General features: G+C 36.6%; 1 protein-coding gene across 2 annotated transcripts in view; it reads left to right on the top strand.

The window, feature by feature from the left end:
* epha6 (eph receptor A6) overlaps positions 1-23,873 on the top strand; it is a 175,690-nt gene that overhangs the window by 27,484 nt on the left and 124,333 nt on the right. For both annotated transcript variants that reach the window (XM_067405288.1, XM_067405289.1), the window contains exons 2-3: positions 6,145-6,209; positions 22,589-23,258. In XM_067405288.1, the coding sequence (XP_067261389.1) occupies positions 6,145-6,209; positions 22,589-23,258 (735 nt within the window). The remainder of the gene's footprint in view (positions 1-6,144; positions 6,210-22,588; positions 23,259-23,873) is intronic.

Genomic DNA, 23,873 nt, shown 5'->3' on the forward strand with positions numbered 1-23,873 from the left:
TGATTTGGTTTGAAATGAAGCTTGCGGATCTTGTCAACACTAGTTATAAAGATTCAGCTGCAGCAAGACAACCCGCTCTGCTTTTTCTAATAAGACCATCAATAATTGCCCCATCTGGAAAGCGCCTTGCCATTTGCAGCATTACCCTTGCCAGTCTTACCATCTACTTCTAATGGCTGGTAATTTAAATTTGCCATACTGTCTTATGCCAATTTCAAGTTGTTCAATGAACGTTTCTCCCCCTCTTTTCATTGTCAAATGACTTCATTATGAAATTCACTATAAATACCACATCATTTTTGATATGGGAGCCAGAATTTGTTACATCAAGAACCAGTGGTTCTCAACCATTTTCACTCAGCCCCCCACCATCAATATTTAAAGGCCCACCTACAATATGTATATTTCTGATTTTTCTACTGTAATTGAATTCAACTAAACCTGGGAGTGAATATACAACAAATGGATTAACCAAAATTCACTGAAACAATGTTGGCATGAAACGGAACTTGTGAAAGTCTTATCTTCCCTATTGTGACATATATCTGAGTGAAACCGCTTCTCAAACAAGAACAATTTTGGGCTTCCTTTTGTCCATTGGGAACACTGTAAAAAAAAAAAAAGATGTGATCAATAAGTCACAACAACATTGTTTTTTTTTTTGTGTGTGTGTTTTTTGTTTTGTTTTGTTTTTTGTTTTTTTACTTTAACTCAAAATAATTTCAGCAATTTTAACGTTTTTTAACAAGTTATATGATATTTAACTCGATTGTTTACTTAATTTTAATACAATTTAAGTGGAAATGTCTTGAACCAATTTGATTAAAAAATTTAAGGGAGCAACAGAACTTAAGTTTTTAGGCTGAAATAGGTAATTAAATAGAAATAGAAATAGGTAATATGTATAGATTGGACCGTTGGATCATTGTGGTGTGCTCTCATGTGAGTGACAAGTTGTCCAACCCTCACTCTGTAACATTGTGTGGCTGTAATGATCATACAATGCAGAAAATCAATAACAGAGTCTTTACTTGGAAACTTGGATGGGATTAAATACACACAGATTGATTAACAGAACTAAGAACAGGTGTGTAATAGAATCAGTGACCATGGAAACTAACTATCAAAGAGAACTCTGATGACTGGGCTGGTAAAGGGCAGGATGCAGGAGTAGACAATGGCAGGAGAAACCAGAATGCCGTTGATGGTGGGAGGAGCCAGAAAGGAGGCAAAGGCAGGAGGAGCCAGGTGGGGACCCAGAACACATCCAGGATGAAGGCCCATGGCTTCTGCCCTTGGCTGGCAGAACCATGGGAACGAAACACTGAGTTGGCGGCCAAGGAGACACAGAGATGGAGCGACACCGGAGGTCCTAGAGGTCAAGGTGGAGCTATAGTGACGAGTGGCTGACATGGAGCCAGGGTGCTACAGGACTGAGGCGGAGCCGATGGGACCAAGGATCAAGGTATAGCCGGAGGGAAGGTGGAGTATGACGGAGCCAAAGGGGTGAAGGTACAAGGCGCAGCCAAAAGCACCAAAGTCTGAGGTGTAGGCAGAGTGACGTCTGACCATGGCGAGCCCGGTGGAGTCTGGTGGAGCCATAAAGATGACAGTCCCAGGCAGAGCTGAGGGAGGGAGGTACCAAGGTGGAGCCGACTGGTTGACGGCTAGAGGCCGAGTCAAGGGATCCACATGCCAAGGTGGAGCTAGAGACCAGAAGACACAAGCCGGATCCACGGAGCAGAGTGGAGCAAACAGAAGAGGAGCCGAGGAATTGAAGGGAACTAGCGACGGTGGGGCCAAGGAAATGGCTGTCGTGGGTAGAAGAGGCAGGAGAGGAAGGCAGGGTGGGTCCATTGGAGATACAGGAGACTTGGAGCTGGGCAGGACCAGCGGGAGACTTAGAGGGAATAAAAACCATTCCTCAAACCATTTCATTGAGGCCTGGCACAGCTCATCCTCTGCGGCAGGAGTATGGACAGGGCTCCATCCCATGCCCTCGTACTGCACTAAAGTGCCTTTTTCACAGGACGTTGTTGCCAGTTCACCCACCTGGTCATGCACCTCACTGCTAGCCTCAGGCTCCAGGGCGAAGTTTGGCTCAGGCTTTGGTTCTGGCGCTTGCTTCGAGGCTGGTCTGGAGTGGGCCTGGTGATGTCCTCCTCAGTGGGGCATATGGTGAACTGTGACTCTCACTGCACGTACTCTGTACTCTGTACTATGTACTCTGCAAACTTCCTAGAGGACCTTCCAGAGGCAGGTATGCCTTAGACCACTCGTTAAGGCTGTTTACATAGAAAAAGCAGAGCAAGTGGATGGTAGGTAAGTCCATATTGTAAATCCTTTCTAGGGTTCAGTCTTCTGTAATGCCGTGTGGCTGTAGTGAATGCACAACACAGGAAAGTCTTTATTTGGAAACATGCTGGTGAATACAGGAATAAAACTCATAGAACACTACCACACCAACATAAACGAGACTCAACCGTGAACAGAGGACACTAAGGGATTAAATACACAGATTGATTAACAAAACTAAGAGCAGGTGCATAATATAATCAGTGACTATGGAGACTAATTAGCAAACAGAACTCATGCAAACCGGAACATGGCAAATAATTTAAAAAATGAAACCAAAACAACTAGAACGTAACACACGCCAGCGAACATTTCATCAGAGAAGTTTATGCAAGGGAGAGGGGAAGTTCTTTGATTAATTGATTGATTGAAAGATTACAAGGATTGATTATAATAAATACTACAATATTCCATAAATAAAATAATTTTCAATTCTGATTTCACAGTTACTTTAATAATAATAATAATAATAATAATCTTAATCAATCTTTTTGTCTGAAAAAAGAAATCTGCCAATGGGGTCGGAAAAATAAACGTAATTAAAAAAACAAAAAGTATATTTACTTGTTTTAAGCACAAGTTGCAGGATCTGTATGTTCTTTATTTTAGGTTAGAGTTTTTTTTTTTTTTAATACATTAATAAAAATTTACAAAATTAAAAACTTCCTTTGTCATCCTAATGCCCACTTTGGAAGATTGCTGAGGCCCCCTGGTTGAGAACCACTAAACTAAAAATTACCAACATATCACCAATTGAAGCCTTTCACTTTTGACCTTAAAAGAGGCTATCCAGCATTTAGTTAATGTTATAAATGTAAGAAATGTAAATGTAAATTCATAATTTTTTTTCTCTTCATACACACATACTGTATGCACATCTACACATAATGCAGTGGTTTACCACAAGATTGCAAACAATATTAAGACCATGATTTATGATTGTACTGTATTTATTTATTAATTTAATTTATTTATTTATTTTCGATTGAATTCTCACTCTCAGTTGTGGAGTTGGCTCATGCATGTACAATGAGCTAGTTTGTAGTCACTGCTCAGTGAGATGAACATGTCCCCCTAAGAGACAAATGCAGAGCCTCTTTCAGGAAGGCTAAATCAGGCTCTTTATCACTGTCAAATCTGGGAAGAGCAGGTTCAGGTTGAACTATATATATGTTGAACTAGCAATCAACATGTCCATCACTGAGGCTCTGATGATGGTTGTGCTACAGGAATACCAGATACTAAATATGCCTTTTGGGTTAATGGCAGTTGCCTACAGGATCATATGACCGCTCCTGTGGAGGGGGATGAGACAGGGATTGAAATATAAATGATGGTGACTGCACATACTATAGATAATCCTTGTGGAGGTCTGAGTCTCACATGATCTAGGTCCCTTTTCAAAATCCCTTTTTACACAAATTATTTAATTGAATCAATATTGGTCTATTTATTTATTTATTTTCTGTTTACGTTTCAGACATTTAAATAGCCTACATAAGAACAAGCAAAAACAGTTATAATTTTTTTTTTAAAAAATACACTGATGTCTATGCAAGCTTGACAAAAAATAGCTCTTTGTTATGTCTTTCACCAATTCAGTGTGCATCATAGACTGGCATTAGGCCTAATCTGGTAAATATCTCTTAATAAAGTCATTTCAAATTGATCATTCTGTCCCGATATGCTTGCAGACATGTTTAATCTCCCTTCATTGTAAGGGAGAAAGTAAGTGCGGAAATTTAGGGATAATATGACTCAAGACAGAGACACTGGGTCTAGACAGAGGTGTAATGCGATTTAGAATGAGTGGCCAAAGTGCCTAACCCTCTAATTCACATTTTTCTGTTTGGGTGTGTTAGCAGCACAGATCCATCACTTCCAGGCAGAATTATCAGGGATTGTCAAGCAAATTTGATCAGGGCGAACAGTAGTGCTCAGCCTGTCTGCAGGCTCTCTACAGACAGGCACTCATCGAGGATCATTACGTTAACTCTTTGACAACACATAGACAGATAAGCAGATTATTAGCTCAGTATTACAACACATATTCAGAAGCTGTCTTACACAAAGACCGCTGTGCTGAGTGAGAATAATGATCACTTGTACATAGACCAAAATCAACAGACATACTCTCTGTTTAAGTCTATTTTTTTTTTTCATTTTAAATAAGGAATTGTGGAAGAGAAGTAGAAGAGAGAATGACACATACCCAGACTTTGTGTCGTAAGTATATTACGCCCATGACACAGTTTTATTGATAGACATTGTAATTAAGTCCTGCTGTAGAGACAAAGGAAATTGCACATTCATCATATCAAACTGGCATATGTGGGTGAGCAAATGACTCTTTTTTTATTTTTTTATTTTGAGTAACAGTTGAATCACCTGCTGGGGGCAGTGGATGTGACTGTGGCAGTGGAAATTTTATTAGCATGCAGGCTAAATGCGGTGTGTTCATCTATGATTGGTGGTAGATAGTTTAGTTTGTGTATTCTTCTGCTTTGATTTTTGCCATAGTGTCTTTTGTCTCTGTTAATGATGTCAAACTCAAGGGATACATTAAAGAGTCTCATTGCTTGATTGTTGGTACTTTAATCTTGTAAGTCTCATTTCTTTGAATCTTAATCAATGGCATTAAGGCGGCATCAACAACTTGATTGTGATTGGGTGTATGTTTTTAGCTGCTTATTGTTTTTGCTGAAAATTCTTTTCATACTCTAGCATATTTTTTCTCTGTAAAATCAAAAGGGTACATTTTGAATGTATTTTGAATGTACTGCCACTTTTGTCCATGCATTTACAGTGAAAGGAGACAAGACTAAAGCTTCAAAAAGAAAATCACCATAAAAGTATCATAGAAGTCATAGGCTCTTTTTTATGTCGAAGAAACAACATATTCTCCATTCATTAAAAAAAACAAAACAAAACAAAAAAAAAAACAATTGCAGCTTTCAGACATGACTTTCTTCCAGTTTTTATAGTTCATTTGCCATTTCTATAGCATTATTTTAATGACAGATGTTGATAGCACATTATTGTAACGCGAGAGCTCATCCATGTAATGAATCTCTTCACTCACAGGCGGATTTATTTCATTCTCGCACAAAACTGGACACGCGCTTTCAAATATACAGTGATCTCATGGCTCTGCTCTAGCTCAGATTTTAAATAAATGGGCTCAAACTTTGTTCTCTGCACTCATGAATCTCAACTTGCTCTTTCTCTAGAACTGTCTTCTCTCCTGGATTTAACGTAGTCTTACAAGTTAGTCATCTGATTTTTTTCTTCAAGACTGGTCTAACATTTTTTAAGTCAGATTATCCCTAACTAATTGCTTGCTGGTCAGACCAGTTCTTAAAGGTATAGTTCACCCAAAAATGAAAATTCAGTCATCATTTACTCACCCTCAAGTTGTTCCAAACCTGTATAAATTCTTTGTGCTGCTGTAAACAAAGAAAGATATTTGTAACCAAGCAGATATCGCCCCCATTGACTACCATAGTAGGAAAAAAAACAAAAAAAACTATGGCAGTCAATGGTACAGTAGGCAAGATCTTCTAAATATCTTTCTTTGTGTACAACAGAACAAATAAATTTATACAGGTTTGGAACAACTTGAGGGGGAGTAAATGATGACAGAATTTTAATTTTTGGGTGAACTATCCCTTTAAGACACCACTTAGTGGCTATGTTAATGCAACTTGTCAATTGATTCATTGTGCTTTTGGAGACTTTATAATAACTTTATAGCTGACCTAGTTGTCATCTTTTCTTTTCTCCTTATAGTGGTTCTCTTGGACACTACTGCTGTGCTGGGAGAACTAAGCTGGAAGACCTACCCAATAAATGGGGTAAGTAATATTTCCCTGTGACCTTTGTACTTTATACATAATTGCCCTTGCACTATGTAACATAAGGTAAATGTACAACAGTTATTCAAAAAAAAAAAAAAAAAAAAATTCCAACCATGCCCATTCAAACATTACTTATCTCAGATTAATCCAATATGTGTGAAAAAAAGGAGTTTCTTTTAATGAAATTTAATCAAAACAAGCCACTGAGACGGCATTAGTGATCCATAATGTATGCAGATAATTTCTTAAAAGGTAATTATTAACACAGGTCTTAATAATTAAATTTCACCAACTTTCAATTTTGTGAATACTATAGAGAGATATTCTAAGACATTAAAACGAGTCATAGGGCTAGAAGCAATTTGAAAGAAGCAACCAAGTGTGGTCTCACAGCCCAAAAGAGCTTCTAATAGTAGAGCTACTATTATTAAATCAATTTCATGATAAAGAACGGAATGATTGATGCTTAATCACTGATCTTTTTTCTGAGGCCGACTACAAGTGTTGTAGTGGAGGAACCAGAGTCAGCCCACAGAGTGTTTTTTATTTTTTATTTTTAGGTTGTGTAAAATGACCTATAGTCCATAAAATGATTTCCCAATGGAGTTGCAGTGCACATCTTCATATTAGTTCTGCTCTTACACGGGTGCCCATGATGTCAAAGAAAGCGAGTTCATCTCAACAGTAAACACCTCTTGGGGTTTCTTTTTTTTTCTTGCAGTAAGAGGCTGGTGCATACCTCCGATCAAATCAATAATTCATGCTATAATATCCTGGGTCACATACCTCTCCTATTAGTATTTACCACAATGTCTTTTCCTGGTTCTTTTTGTTAGGTCAGGGTATGTCAGGTTAATCAAAGCCTTTTTGGTTCTTCTCCCATAGCCAGATGGAACACACCTTTTCCAGTCTGGGGAGACTTTACCCGCCATTTAATTTGTTTTCTAGCAATAGGAGACCAGCGTGTGATTTGTTTACTCTGGCACAGACATATCCTATGGGGGTTCTATCTTTCTACCTCTCTCTCTGCCTCTCGCCCCTCTACCTTCTCTGTTTGAAGGAACCGGTTTGTTTGTGCTGTTCCATTGTTTCGTTGACTATTCTCTTGGCTCCACTCCACTGTAAACCTCTCAGATTCTGTGCTGTAATTACCAAATGTGTAACAGAAAACTGGTGTCATGTAGTGTATGCACTTCTCTTCCTTTGAAAGTATTACATGTTCATGCTAACCCTCATATTAATATAAAAAATATTATTATATTATATTATATTATATTATATTATATTATATTATATTATATTATATTATATTATATTATATTATATTATATTATATTATATTATATTATATTATATTATATTATATTATATATATTATTTTTTATTGTCTCTATAAGTCTCTTGTGTTCACCAAGGCTTTATGTATTTAATCAATATGCAATAAAAACATTAATATTTTGAAACATTATTACAATTTTAAATAACTTTTCTATGTTAATGTATTTCAAAATGTAATTTATTCCTTTGATGGCAAAGCTGAATTTTTAACACCCAATTGCTCAATTTTCTGTATCACATGATCCTTCAGAAATCACTCTAATACAGTATGCTTATATGGTGCTTAAGAAAAAAATTCTTATTATTGTGAGGCTTAATATTTTAGTGAAAATAATGATACATGTTTTTCTGGATTTGTTGATAAAAAAAAATAAAATAAATAAAAATAAAAACAAAACAACAACCACCATGTATTTGAAATAGAAAAAATTCATGACATCACACATTTCTTTACTTTCACTTTTGATCAAAATGCATCCTTGCTGAATAAAAGTATTTCTTAAAAGAAAAAAAGCCAAAAAAGAAAGTGCAAATATCTTTTGACAAAAATAAGTTTTTGCTGTAAGAAGTTAGGCTTAAAAGCACAATATGTAAGATTTAAAGATATCCAAAGATTAAAAAGAGTTTAAGATTAAAGAGTTAAAAAGAGTTTAAGATTAAAATATCCAAAAACCACTAGAATAATGTTATATATTTTATTTACTTGTGTACTTACATTATCCTAAACATTTCCAACAATCTTTAAATCCTGAGAAATCAGCAATTTTATCCAGGACATGGACTGTGTCATAGCAACGCATACCCTCGATTTTCAGTTTTACTAATATCGATCTAGATACTGCAAAGTGCAACAAGTCTCTCATAGCAGCCACCGAGCAAACACACAGAGTAATGTTATAACATAACTTTCAACACACTCAAATGTATCTAGTATGATTGTTTTAACCATGTAAAACAGTGCTGCGTTATTCCACATACGCCACAAAAAGAACAGAAGCGGCCAACTGCCGCAAAAGCATAATAAAAAATCAGCTGAACTCCAGATTGGTGTGTACTGCATGCGTCTTTCATTCGCATTTGCTCCAGCGGCCTCGTTCCGCTCCCATGGCTCTCGACCCGTCCTGCTTCATACCACTGTAACATTAGTGAAACTTCAAAAGGTGCTCAAGAATGCTTTTTTACAAGATGTAATATAAGTCTAAGGTGTCTTCTGAATGTGTCTGTGAAGTTTCAGCTCAAAATACCCCATAGATTTTTTTTTTTTTAATAAATTTTAACTGCCTATTTTGGGGCATCATTAACTATGCACTGATTTTGGCAGCTCCGCCATTTTAAATGGCGTGCTCCCTGCCACACGAGCTCTCGACTATATTACAGTGCATTTACAAAGTTCACACAGCTAATATAACCCTCAAATGGATCTTTACAAGATGTTCGTCATGCATGCTGTATGCATGTCAAGTCAAGTCAAGTCACCCTTATTTATATAGCGCTTTTTACAATGCAGATTGTGTCAAAGCAGCTTTACATTGATAATTGGTATGCTTCGAATTATGTGAGTAAAGTATTTTTTTTTATGTTTACGTTTGATTCTGTATGAGTTTAAGGCTATGCTCTGTGGCTAAGGGCTAATTCCACACTGTTGGAGAGATTTATAAAGAATGAAGTTGTGTTTATGATTTATACAGACTGCACATGTTTAAAAATGAAAATAGCGACGGCTCTTGTCTCCGTGAATACAGTAAGAAACGATGGTAACTTTAACCACATTTAACAGTACATTCTGTTAAATTCTATAGTTTCAATTGATATATTACTTATGTCTTTATGACTAGAAATGACGGAATAATTTAAGTCTGTTTTGCTGCAATGTGAAAAAAATCTTATAAAACGCGCCGACACGTTTTCAGACCTCAGGGAGTTAATAAATTATCTTATTAATGAACATAATTTCTGCTGAGTCCGTAAGATTCCTTTCCATCAGCTGTGGAGGTGAAGACGACAACTTCCAAGATTCCACGCTCATTCATGGCATCATCAAGCTATGCTTTTGTTTTGAATAAGCGACCTCTAGTGGCAAAAAACACATATTGTGCCTTTAATTAAAAAAAAAAAAAAAACTGCTGAATGTTAACCTCGTTTAGCATGGCTCAGGTGCTGCTGTCCTTTTCAAGTTGAAAAAGCTGTGACAATCATCAAAGATGGTCAATTCATTGTAAATGGGTGTAATTAAAAAACAGTCAGCATGGTTACATTGCTGTAGTTACGATACAAAGACTTCTGTGTCAATCAAAGAGTGATTAATGATCTCTTAACGCTCTCTCGTTCCCTGTCGGCCATTTGAAAGGTTGACCTTTTCTAAAAAGGCCTGTCCGTCTCTTTTCAAAGGGAGCACAGCACTGGGACGTGAATGATTAATACATGCCGTTTTAGAAGTTGTGTCAAGATGAGACATAAAGCCAACTTTTGAGTGTTAATTCTTTATCTGTAATGGGACTTTCAGTGACCTTCAGTAGGACAGATCTGGTATTTGGTGATAGATCACAACGAAATCTGGACCTCAACCATTCAAGCTCAGCTGGTTGATGTTTTATACCAGTGAGTTCAACTAGGGTACGCAGTACTTAAGCAGGTTCAAGAGCATACTACGATTTGGCTTTGTTATTCAATTGTTATACAGACAAATTTGTTATACAAACACATTTGCATGTGTTTGAATTCAAGTCAATAGAATGAAAAGTGTAGACCCCACCCACCCTTAAGTGAAGAACGAAAAAGAAACTCACTGTGAGTATATCGGGGCCTTTACATATAGTCTCTGACTGGACCAGACTGCACTCCCCTGATTCCAGTCCATACAACACATTAACACCATAGTACTAGTCTGATAATCTAACACCAGCATGTGCTCTCTGATATCTGCGGCTGATTGAGTGGTTATTGATTGAGTTCAGAGCGTGTTAGTTCTAATTCGCAGAAAAAAAAAACAGGAGCTCCCACTGATTTAGAGGACCTTTTGTTTTCATCATTGCAGCTGACACTAAACACAAAGCTCGATTTTAACTCTCGCCCACATCCTGAGAAAATCTTATTTAACACAAGCAAGTTTTCCTTCTGTTCTACTCAGCTTTTGCTATTTGAAGTTGCAGCATTTCATACTCACAGTCCTGATCTAAGAGTGACTGATGTGCTCTACACAAATCTCTGTTTTCATGATGTGATTATTTTTTAGCAGGGAATGTAAGTACATGACAGAGTTGAATTTTTCCAATATATTTTCTTTGAGACAGCAAGTTATCAAACAGGTGTGCCAGCAATTGACATCTAGGACAGTTGTTAGCGTGATGCAGAAATCAGATTAATGCACTTAAGGGGTTTAAGTAAGCAGACTTATTAATAGAATAAGTCTTCTTTTATGATATATATTCTGTTTTTTTTTTTTTTGGTAATGTTTATTGGATTATTTTAGTGTTATTCATGTTACCCTGATGGTGTTTTGTCTTTGTGTTTATAACCTGTGCACATTAATCAGCTTTGGCATGTTTATGGACAGGCCACTTCTGATGAACTCTGATTTATGAACTCTGTATTATTATGATGGTTATCAGTACATTTAAGGTGAGCATGAAATGAAAATTCATTGTAAATATTTTCAAAATGTATGTCACAGATCTTATTGTCAACCTTTTCATCCATGCAACAGACTTTTCCAATCATTAGTCCACTTAAACTCACCCCTGTAAGCTTACAATCATGTTCAGTCTCCACTTTTGAATGCAACACCTGCCATGTGTAAACACACTCTAATTTCATTGGCTGGCGACAGCCTGTGATGTCATAAGCGGAGCACCCGGAAGTATAAGAGGGCCAGCACACATTATCAACTTATTTGTCTGAAGGAAATGTGCAGGCAGACCCAATGGCATGGCAAAGAATCGCAGTGTCTTGTTCCGCTTCTCAGGGAACCATGGTTACAGTTGTAACCTGAGACGTTCCATTTCGAATTGGACCTCAACACTGCATCTTGGATGGACACTATGGGGAATAAATACCCACTCTGCTATGCCACCAGGATGCCTGACTCACTAGGTGAGAATATGCACTATCACAGTGGGCTATGTTTATCTTGACTCAACAGATTAATTAGAGCATCAACCAAGGTAGTAGATGTGCACAAGCCATGTAGTGGTAATATCCTTATGCCAGTGTCTCCCACAAGAATGGAAGATATTCTAGCTTCTATGCTTTTATAGCAAGGGAAGTCCCAGCCTCTAGAACCTTCCTCCCTCTCCTATGGGCTACTGCAGCCCTAAAGTCAGAGCTTTTACAGAAAACATGGCTAAACTGCAACAGCGCTTTTCTTGCTTTACACAGCTCTCAGGGAATGCCTGCAACAGGGAGTTTGGGGCAGGATGTCCTCAGACATGTATCTTTGCAGAAAATGCACCAGCACACATAAATTGCAATCAAGCACTGCATAGCCTGCAAATGAAATGGGCAACAGAAAGAGCAGTTTCAGATTTATGATTTGTCAAAAACCTCTAATCCTGTGCCAATTTGGCAGGGTCTAAACATCAAGGATCTCTACAATCTATCTATCTGGCCCTGGACCTAGGCCTCAGAGAAGCATACAGAACCACAGCATTGCTCTAGACTAGAAAAGATAGTGTAATGCTATCTTACCAGTCTCTTTCCGTCGCTCCTTACTTCAGTCAGTCGTGTGAATGCATCATAATGTGCACATCCAGCTATCTCGAGGAGTTGAATACACTTCACTAGTATTGTTTGCCTTACAAGTGCATACAAACAAGCATCTCCTGGAGACAAAAAAGGTTGATGACATGTGCAATGGGCACCCTCTTATACTACTGTTGTTTACACGTGCTTCAGATACCGGTCATGCTGATGGCATTTCCCCATAGCCTTGATCCAAGATGCAGTGTTGAATTCAACTTCAAAAGGGAACGCAGCCTCTGCTCATTTACATGCTTGATCGGCCTTGGTACATGTTGTATCATGTGTTTGCTCTCAAGAACAGCATGATGCTTTTCAGGTAATACAATACATTGAGCAATCTGTTTGATTTGTGCTGAATACAAGTGACCAGAATGTACAAGCAATGTGCATTGCACCACTTTTGCATGCGGTATTTCAGCACAAAAATCTTGTTCAAGGACCTGCAATCCAGTTTAACCAGGTGCTAAATGAGTATTTAATTCAAGCCAGTATACCTTCTTTCTATGTAAATTAGGCTTTTTTATATTGCGATTTTTCACTAAACTCAGTGAGATGAGGAATTGCACCATGCAAATTGCATTCAGCAAAAGTTTTGGATGTGTTTGTGCCATTAACATATTTGCATAATTCTTGTAGCAAATTGGGTGCTAAAACAATGCAGACAGTGTGGATGAATATCACAGTTATTAGGGAATTCCACCCATTATGTATTGTTTCCTAAAAGAAACTTTGGCTGTGGCCATTCCAGTTGTCACTAGGGAGGAGAACCTTGATAACAGACAGAACGAAATGTCAAATGTGTCCCTTTGCTGTTTTTTTTTTTTTTTTTTTGTGATGTTTCTTGTACTGGAGTCATAATAACAAAAGAATGTAGAGAGTTCTTTGTGCAGAAGGATTCAGGGTGGAAGTAGGTCATTCTATAGTGTTGTTCTGGACCGTCCAGAGTGACCCTGATGTCACAGGTCCCGTTGGCCTCTCCTGCTCTTGTTTCCTTTGTCCTTCGCTGGTGCATGATGGAAGAGAAACCTTTTTTTTGTTGTTTAAATGACACAGGCCATAAATGCAGTCTTTCATCACTGTCCACCTTTTGTGTTGCAGGTTCTAGATGTTAGATTTGAACAGTATCTTTCTCCATCTTTATCCACTGTCCCTCTTACTTACTTTCTTTGTTGAGGGTAGATGACATTTTCCTTTCTATCTTACTCTCTTTCTCTCTGTCACTTTTTTTTTTTTTTTTTTTTTTTTGTTTCTCTTATGAGAAACAAGGTTTTGATTTGCTCTTCCTTTTTTCCAACTGGAAATAAAGTCATATCAGAATAGAGATTGTATTTGAGTCTAGGTTGTAAAACAGTCTGGGATAATGAAAGCAAAATAAGACAAAAGAGAGATTAAGTAGGAATAGACCTAAAGGTATATTGATGTATGTCTGACTTCACCCAGAGCTAAATTAGACATTTTTCATGCCCTTTTTTTGTAACTGCATTTTTCAGACTGCATGTTCAAAATGAGATTTCAGCACCTTGAGATATCTTGCAAAAGAATCAGTATTATTATCACTGAAACTAATCATAGAGTAGGTGAGATTCTAAAATTACAGTATTTGACCTTTGTGATTTTTAAAAAAAAAAAAATATATATTTTTATGAGTTAATGTATTTTTCATTTCCATGCCCTGTTTGCTTGTTTTTCATTCAAATATATTTTTCTCTCTGTGATCAAGTAAACCACTTTAATTTAATTTTGGAGTGACATAACGTTTTGTATTGGTTACACTGTATAATAACTTTCAATAATAAATAATAAACAATATATAGATTATACAAACAAGAAAGCAAATGAACAAATAAATACAGTATTTGAGCCACAGGCATTGTGCAAGGTTGAAAAGATCCATGACACAGAAATGAATGTTTGTCATTCACTTGGTGTTTTCATTGATGCCATTAGAAGTGGAAGTCAATTAATCAATTATAGAGTCTAAGGTAGTACCGTTATCTTTCTCACAAAGCACTTCCATTACCCAAGGTTAATGTGTACTTAATAATTAAAAGATAATTAAACTCACACTCAAGCCTAATTGTATTTTCATTTGCCCAGAGCTCGTTTGCAATTGATAGACCCCCACAACTCCCCTGATAGAAGACCTTTATTTTGGTTGTATAAATTCTATTATGGAGTCTCGAAGTGTGCACTTTCAATGCAAGACGAGCAGAAAAATCAAAGCTTTAATGATCAATCCTAAGCTGGATCTGACAAACAGAAATCAATGGTGATAATAGATGCTTTTAAGCTATTGAGTGTGCGTATTGACATGCTAGTCAGTTCAGAGGCGCTTGCTGAAAAGGTTCATTTACAGCCAGGGAGACCAAATACAGTCAGAAACAAGCTGTATTCCAAACAGAGGACCACCACTGACAGATTCAACTGTGTTTTTATGTGTGTGTTGTTATAAGCATATTGCTTTTCTTATGCGTTATAGTGTACCGGCATTATCTAAAATATCCTATGTCTTGATGATTGCGTGTGGGCACTTCCCAGCGACTGCACAAGCGATATGCCTTTTTTCGCAGTCAGTTTCCAAGTGGAGAAATGATGACAGATATCAAAGGAGAGTCAGCTGTCTTAGACGTCTGCTGATAGAAACCATTTTTAAACCATTTTAAAAGCAATGAATCCCCCTTCAGCCCCAAGATGCATTTCCTCTATGTTGCCTCTATCACACCGATCTGTGCTGTTTTTGAATCCTCCTCTGTGGACCCCTGCCAACTTAATGTGATGTGTAGCCAGCGATTTTAGGTTCATCCATCTCAGCCACTTTTATCAGTGCATGTAGCATCTTAAGCCGCGTGCTGATATCTAATCCCCACCGCAGTGTTCTTAGATGTATCTGGTCACTTTCTAGCAGGAGATTGAAAGCACGCTGCTGCCTCCCTGTTCTTCTAAATGCTTCATTTTACCTCCAACAAAAAAGCTGATGAGAAACAAAAGGCTGGAAGGCAGTGGCAGGGTGAGAGGAGATTATTGCATCAGGACATGTATCAAACTACCCAGAGTCTGTGTGCTGCACTGAGGTCAATTTATATATTTCATGCCTTCATGAATAACATTATATGACCTGTCTAGGGATAATGACAAGTTTGCTAAACATTATCATCAACATCAGAGTATTATTCCCTTTTTGTGCAGAATAATGTTTGTTCACTCTCCACAGGTTCCAGGGTATTTTATAAACCTACAAATGTACAAGACAATGACAATAAACAAATATTATTAAATACATTAATATACATTAATAAAATCACACCAAAACTAAATCAGTTTTTTTTTATACACGCATACATATACTACAAATGCACACATCGGCTTGCATACATTTACCGCACGGACACATTATACAGATGCACACAGCAACTGCGAAATGCGAGTCTCATTTAGCCTCCTCCCAAGTCTTATAAAAAAATCATCCCAATTGACTGTGTAATCCTTTGCCATGTTTTTGTTTGTTTCTTCTATTATTTATGCCATCCAAAACTCCCTAAACTGCCGCACTCCATATCGCTCCGTTCAAATCCTCCTTCCACCCGCTCTGCCCGAAAGCGGCTGCCATTTGCTGACGGAAATATATATATATATATATATATATATATATATATATATATATATATATATATATATATATATATATATATATATATATATATATATATATATATATATATATATATATATATATATATATATATATATATATATATATATATTTTTTTTTTTTTTTTTTTTTTTCTCAATATGGTTGTGTAATTTACACTGAGAAAAATTTCTAAATTATTGTGAAGTTATGTTTACCCTCAGACCTTAATTTACTCATAAATGTAAAAACCACATTGCAAAGACCCAAAGGAACATCTCACGGGAACCACTGGCAAATTATTTTTTTTTATACCTAAAAAAAAAAAATTGACATCTGAAAAATTTAAGTCCATAAATCTATAACAGCCTCAACCACTTTAAGTACAAAACTGCTATAGATCAGATTTTTAGGGAAGGGAACAGCCAACTTACATAGACCTAATCTAAACCAGGTATAAATCACACAGAACAGTCATGCAATGAAAATGTGTTTGTGCAATTTTATATAAGTAAACCAACCCACAAACAACCAAAAAACAATATATAGACAATAAACCTAGCAATGGATATTGAAACAAAACAAACAATGAGCATGTGGAACAAAACAGTCTGTATGAATGTAGGCAGGCTCGGCTTTAAATAGGTTTCACAGTCCTTGAAACCAGTAAAGATGGCAATTGTAGTCTTGAAACATAGAATACTCCACTCCACAATGAATAAATCCAACGTGCAGTCAATCCCAAAAAGAACAGTCACATTTTCATAATCCTTGTGCATGAGATCCAAAAGATCCACAAGGTGAAGTAAAGACATAGTTTATGAATGGACATCATCTTTTGAACTCCCAGCAGTGAATGGTAGTCATAAAATTGCCAGTAGCAATAAAGAGTCCTTCTACAATATAAGACATAAACTTAACATTAGCAAGGAGGCCATTTAGCAAATAATCTCAAACCGTACAGAAAACATAGAATTAGCATGTACATTGATTACAAACCCATACAAAGCCACACCAAAAATATATAGTATAAATTAAGAGAAAGAAAAGAAAAGAAAAGATTTCTTACTTTGATTGAGCTCAAAACCTAAGTTTCCCAATCAGGGGCCGTATTCACAAAACATCTTAAGGCTAAAAGTAGCTCCTAACTTACCAATTTAGGAGAAACTCTTAAAAATAATGGGCGTGTCAGTCCTAATTTTAGGAGTCCTAAATTTTTGCTCTAAGAGAATTTCACAAAGCATTTTAGCACTAAAACTAGCTCCTAAATCTGTGAAATGTTAGGAGTAGTCAAGAGGACTCCTAAGTCACTAAGACCAAATCACAAACAGTCCTAATCCACCGAAAAACACTGAACAGTGAACACCATTGAGGCAATAGCGATAGAGCCTTGGGTGCTCAACCTTTTCTTTATAAATGCAATATATTTTGATTTATAGATTTGAATCTATGATGAGACGCCAAAAATAAATCTTTAACAAATAAATAAATATTAGCTGATTACCTGGGGCAATGGTTTTCATGAGTTCACACTTACAAATGATTGAATAGAGTAATATATGTATATTTTGGAATATATACATTTTTATTAAAACATATTTATTTGAATAGTGCAACATTTGTATTTTAAAACCTTTATTTTAATATGGGAATATGACACTTCATTTTACAATATTTCTATGATTAAATCACTGACTCCTCCCCATCAGCCAATCACTGTGTGTATACTCCATAGCAACGAGGTCAACCCCGCCCTTACTCTTAGCTTAAGACTTCAGTCGATTCCTTAGTAAAAGTTGGTCTCAGCAGCTTTGTGAATAGGTTTTAAGAGAAAACTCTTAGCTAAGAACTTTTACTGCTATTTAGGAGAACTCTTAGTGGTAAGATAAAATGTTTTGTGAATACGGCCCCAGGACTCAAAGTGGTTTGTGGTAACACAGAATATAGGCCATGCTTCCTCTGCCCAACAAATCTAACTTGCTCTACTACACACCTGGGTATAAACCATACACCCAGGTCTCCTAGTGCCTCTGGTGGAGTGTAGTAATATTACAATCAGTCAGAAAGGACATGTCAACAGGCCTTTGCCTGTTACAAATCATTGTAGTATAGTATTTTCTGATTGTAGTATATGTAGTTTTCTTGTGGTTTACAGAAAATGCAGGTTTGGTGTAAATAGGCTTTTACAGTATTTTACAGTTAAAGTATTTACATTACAGTATGTCTGTTATTAATAGCTAATGGTTTCAGCTTCTACTAGATTCAAGATAAACTAAGAATTCCACTGCTTCAACATTTACTGGAAAAAAAAAGAAAGAAAAAAAGAAAAAAAAAAAATAGATAGGCTAAAAATTACTTACAGGGTCCAAAATTAACACTCAACAAGTGTCAAATGTGAGCAACAACTGGCTGTGTTGAGTAAATAAATTTGTTACTTGCCAGTTGGCTGGTAAATGGAATATATTCCTTGCGTTAAAGTTGTCATAACAGAAATATAAAGTACAAAGTCAAAATGGGTCACATATGAATATATATGTGACAGCTGCAGTTTGTAGTTTGCAGCTGCAGTCTCGTCTCACATACTATATGATGTTGCTAATGTTCTGAAAAAAAAAAAAAAAAAAAAAAAAAAAAAACTTAAAGAGGTATAATGATAATTATAATAATATTGTTAAATAAATTGCAAAATACCATTTAATGGCCATTAAGACATTTATGGGTGTTTTCTCAATCTGTAAAAAAATGAAAATAAAATTGGAATTTTAAGTATAAGAAATATGAGAACATTGGAATTTAGTTTGGAGGACATAACCAAAATAATTATATTTAATAATTAAATAATGATATATAATAATTATATAAAGCAAGCATATCTGTGTATGTCTACATTATACAGATTATACAGTTTATAGATATTACAGATGATAGGTTTAGCCCTTGTGACCACTTCCATGTGTGACATATTGCCCCAGTCACTCCTATTTACTTTATTTATACAGTACAATATTTTCTTCTGAGATGTTTACATATCTTATTTCTGTGGGTCTCTGTGCAGTTGTTCTGGTGTTCTTGTGACCTGATCTTGTCAGGCATTTTAATGCCCAATATATCCTGTTTAAGCTATGCAAATGACATACAGTATAAACTAAACTTGCGTTGACTTGACCTGTTGTGTTGTGAAACAGAACTTTACAGACGTTCTTTCAGTCAAACGTTAGTTTGAAGTCTATTGTGAGGATCTATCGGCACACATCAGGGCTATGATACAGCAAGTTTCTGATTGAGAGGCTATTAGGGAAGGCTTAGCTTATCACTGCAATAATGAAAGTGAATAAGTGGAGGCTTTAGTGCTAATGAAGTGCGTCCTTCCTAATTAATTATGAGAGAGAGAAAGATTAGGGAGATAAGTAATAAAAGAAAAAGAAGAGGAAAGAGATGATTGGAGGATAGAAGTAGAGACAGAAAAGGGAGGAATAGTGTAAGGTGTGTAAAAAGTGTAGAAGAAAAGGACTGAGTGAGAGAAAAGAGAGTGAATGTGTGGAAAATAAAAAGGCCAGAACATAGCAAAAATTTGTGAAAAAGAAAGTGAGAACTTGGAAAAGAGAGTGAGAGCATGTTGACAAGTTATTGGAAATGTTTGGAAAAAATAAATGTTTGCAAGAGAATGTGTTTGGAAAGAAAAAGAAGTGTAAAAGAGAGAACAATGTAGAAAGTTGCTCAAAGCAGAGCAGCAGTGTGATGGCCAGACGTCCTGTCATTGCGGTTTCATTCAGCTGTAGCTTGTGGCTTTGGTAAATCTATTAGCCTCTTTTGCCTTTTGTCCACAACCTCAGCATTACCCAGTATATGTGTAGCATATCACAACCTAGAGGTACTACCTGAAAAATGATGTAAGTCTCTTGAAAATGGCAGTAAGGAGTCTCATAGTGCCTGGATGTGACAATGAAGTAAATGGGCAGTGATATTTTGTATATTTTCTCATTCACTTACTGTCCGTACACACAATTTGTGCGTGAAATCTGTGTGCGAATGTTTTCACAAACAAATCATGATTCATCAATAACTTTCATACTAAAATGTGTTAAAAAGAGGAGCAAATGAGAATAATTTCTGAAGGATCACATGACACTGAACAATATTTTTATATTCACAATATTTTTCACAAACAAAATACAGTTTCAATTAAAAATACTGTAATTTTGATTAAATAAATGCAGCCGTGATGAATAAGAAAGGGTGTGTTATAGTCAAGCTGCGTGATTCCTCTGCCTTAAATCAGTGTACCTCTGCCTAATGAGAGGTCTGTAATCTGGCCACTGTGATTTTGCCCTAAACTTAATCCTACCCATAGCTGATCCCAAAAATCAGAGGGAAATGATAGGTGAATAACACCATTGTAGAAGCACCTAATGCTGGTTGTAAGCCTAAACTAGACATAAACTGTAAGCTTGTCTCTCATATCTAATTGGTTGATTGGAATGTTGTTGCAGGATCAAATATGTTCATCCAGGATCATGTTGTACTTGGTGAAATCATGTTCATCCTGTAGGCCGGGTTTGTATAAAAGGTGTTTATTTTGTCTGAAGCAGTTTTAAGAGTGGCACGCTTAGCATTGCTCGAGGATCTTGCTGGAGACAGCGCATATTTAAAGAGTGGCATATGTTTGCTAAGAGTGACAAAAGATTGTGTGTAAAGCTCTTACATAGTGATGGCTAACCCTAACCACATTTAGAATAATTCAAATTCATAAAAAATAGAACAAAGTTAAGAACAAATCCACATTTTGTGACTTAGTTGTCAGTTTCTCATGATATGTTCTCTTGTGTATATAAATAAGAATAATCCAAGCAATTTTTAATGAGACCCAAGCTTACTGTGTGTTATTTCAAGTGCTATATGGAATTTATCATGGACATTTATTTTGAGAATGGCAATTAGTAGCTACAGACAAGTCAAATAAGTTCAATCCAATTGCAGATTCTAAATCTATTGTGTATGTGTAGTCTGAAATCCAATGAAAATGTCCATTTGCATGTCAGTCACATGTATTCCACACATGCAGTTAGACGCTTGTGAGCTGTCAGTGGTCCTGTCAGAGATGGCATCCCAGAGCATAATTAGCATTTTTTTTATTTTTTTTTTAACATATCTAAAAATATTTCAAGTAAACTTTCTTCTCATGTTGCTAAGATTGTTGCTAAGCCTCATGCTTATTCCTCCTCCAATAATGAGACCTCTCTGAGTGAGAGTACATATAGCCAAGATTGACTGTAGAGAGTGTTCAGTCTGAAAGTAATAAAATAGATGCGAAAAGTAAATCTGCACAACCATTGCAATAATATAGAAATTTTATTTGGAGCAAGCTCTGAGATTTTCTTGTTACTGTGTTTCCAGTTTTGGTGGGCCATAAACTTTAAACATGCTGTGGGAGAGAACTATTGCTGTAGTGATTGTTAAGTTTTATTTGTTTTTTCCACAACACTACATTGGTTTCTCTTGTTTTTACAGTCATGTATATGTACGTATATAAATAACCATTTGATGCATTTTGTATATATTTTACACAGGGAAAACAGCATTTATTTAACTGAAATTCCAAAATTATCAGCAATCAATGTAGTATCTAGTGAAAATTCTGTAATTTATTACTTACCCACACAATGACCCACAATGTAGACTTTTCAACAATATCTAGTAATGGCCGATTTCAAAACACTGTTTCGAAGCTTTACGAATCTTTTATTTCGAATCAGTGGATTGGATCGGCAAAGTCATCTGATTTCAGTAAACAAGGCTTTGTTACGTCATACTGTAAGTGTTTTGCAATTCCAATAGTTCACGTGACTTTGGCAGTTTGATACGCGATCCGAACTACTGATTCGAAACAAAAGATTTGTAAAACTTTGAAGCTTCATGAAGCAGTGTTTTGAAATCGGCCATCACTAGATATTGTTGAAAAGTCGTTATTTTGTTTTTTGGCGCACAAAAAGTTGTCGTTTTATAAAATTAAGGTTGAACCACTGTACTCATAAAACTGTTTTAAATATGTTTTTAGTAGCTTTCTGGGCATCTGAAAGTGTTAATTATCTTGCTAGCAATAGAGGCCTTACTGAGCCATCGGATTTTATCAAAAATATCTTAATTTGTGTTCTGAAGATGAACGAAGGTCTTACGGGTGTGGAAAAACAGGGTGAGTAATTGATGACAGAATTTTCATTTTTGGGTGAACTAACCCTTTAAACATGACAAACTTGTAATTATGACTTCAGAAGTGGGAAGTAGGAAATTTCCGCTAGCACATGAAGGCAGCATTCTCAATATTTGATATGAGACAGGATAATAAAATCTGATTATTAAAAAGATACCCTGTATGTATTTATTCATGTTTTATTGATTATGTATTTTTTATTTGGTTTTTGAGTTTGGCAAAAAAGTTAGCTATCACCTTACTCAACAAATTAATTATTAGATTGCATGTATTTTTCATTTTACAGTCAAGCACAAATGTTAATTTTATGAAGCTAACTTCAATTTGTCTGGGCTCCAGCTGCGCTGAGTCCCTTAGAGAACTCAATAAGCACAGCACCCTTCCTGAGCATTCACACCTTTCTATTGCTTTCTCCTATTATCCCACTATCTATCTTCTCATTCCTTTGTCCTTTGCTCTCCACAGTGGGACGCCATCACGGAGATGGATGAGCACAACCGGCCCATCCACACCTTCCAGGTGTGCCACGTAATGGAACCCAACCAGAACAACTGGCTCCGTACAAACTGGATACCCCGTCAGGCTGCACAAAAGATCTACGTGGAGCTTCGCTTCACTCTGCGGGACTGCAACAGCATCCCCTGGGTCTCTGGCACCTGTAAGGAGACTTTTAACCTCCTCTACTTCGAGACAGATGAGCCACATGGTGCCAATGCTCATTTTCATCCTAACGAGTATGCTAAAATTGATACTATTGCTGCCGACGAGAGTTTCACACAGACAGACCTGGGCGATCGTGTTCTGAGGCTGAATACTGAAGTGCGGGAAGTGGGACCAATAGCTCGTAAGGGTTTCTACTTGGCCTTCCAGGATGTGGGCGCATGCATCGCCCTGGTGTCTGTGAGAGTTTATTACAAAAAATGTCCATCTACCCTGAGAAACCTTGCCGCCTTCCCCGACACTGTACCGCGGGTGGATTCCTCTTCATTGGTGGAGGTCAGGGGGGCATGTGTTGAGAACGCAGAGGAACGTGACACACCCAAGCTGTACTGTGGCGCTGATGGTGATTGGCTGGTGCCGCTGGGCCGTTGTGTCTGCAGCATAGGCTATGAGGAAAGTGACGGTCTCTGCCTTGGTGAGTTCTAACACTAAATCCTGCTTTGTTCTCTTTCTCTTTCTCTGCTATAGGGTTAGCAAGTAATGTGCCTATACATATACAGTGGTGTGAAAAAGTGTTTGACCCCTTCCTGATTTTTTATTTTTTTTGCATGTTTGTCACACTTTAATGTTTCAGATCATCAAACAAATAAATAAATATTAATCAAAGATAACACAAGTAAACACAACATGCAGTTTTTAAATGAAAGGTTTTTATTATGAAGGGAAAACAAAATCCCAATGTGTGAAAAAGTCCTTGCACCACCCCCCACCACCCACCCTGTTAAAACATAACTTAATTGTTGTTTATCACACCTGAGTATCACACCAGGCCTGATTACTGCCACACCTGTTCGCAATCAAGAAATCACTTAAATAGGACCTGCCTGACAAAGTGAAGTAGACCAAAAGATCCTCAAAAGCTACACATCATGTTGAGATCCAAAGAAATTCAGGAACAAATGAGAAAGAAAGTAATTGAGATCTATCAGTCTGGAAAAGGTTATAAAGCCATTTCTAAAGCTTTGGTACTCCAGTGAACCGCAGTGAGAGCCATTATCCACAAATGGCAAAATCAGTGGTGAACCTTCCC

This window comes from Chanodichthys erythropterus, chromosome 12 (assembly GCF_024489055.1).
Source record: "Chanodichthys erythropterus isolate Z2021 chromosome 12, ASM2448905v1, whole genome shotgun sequence".
NCBI classification, from domain to species: domain Eukaryota; kingdom Metazoa; phylum Chordata; class Actinopteri; order Cypriniformes; family Xenocyprididae; genus Chanodichthys; species Chanodichthys erythropterus.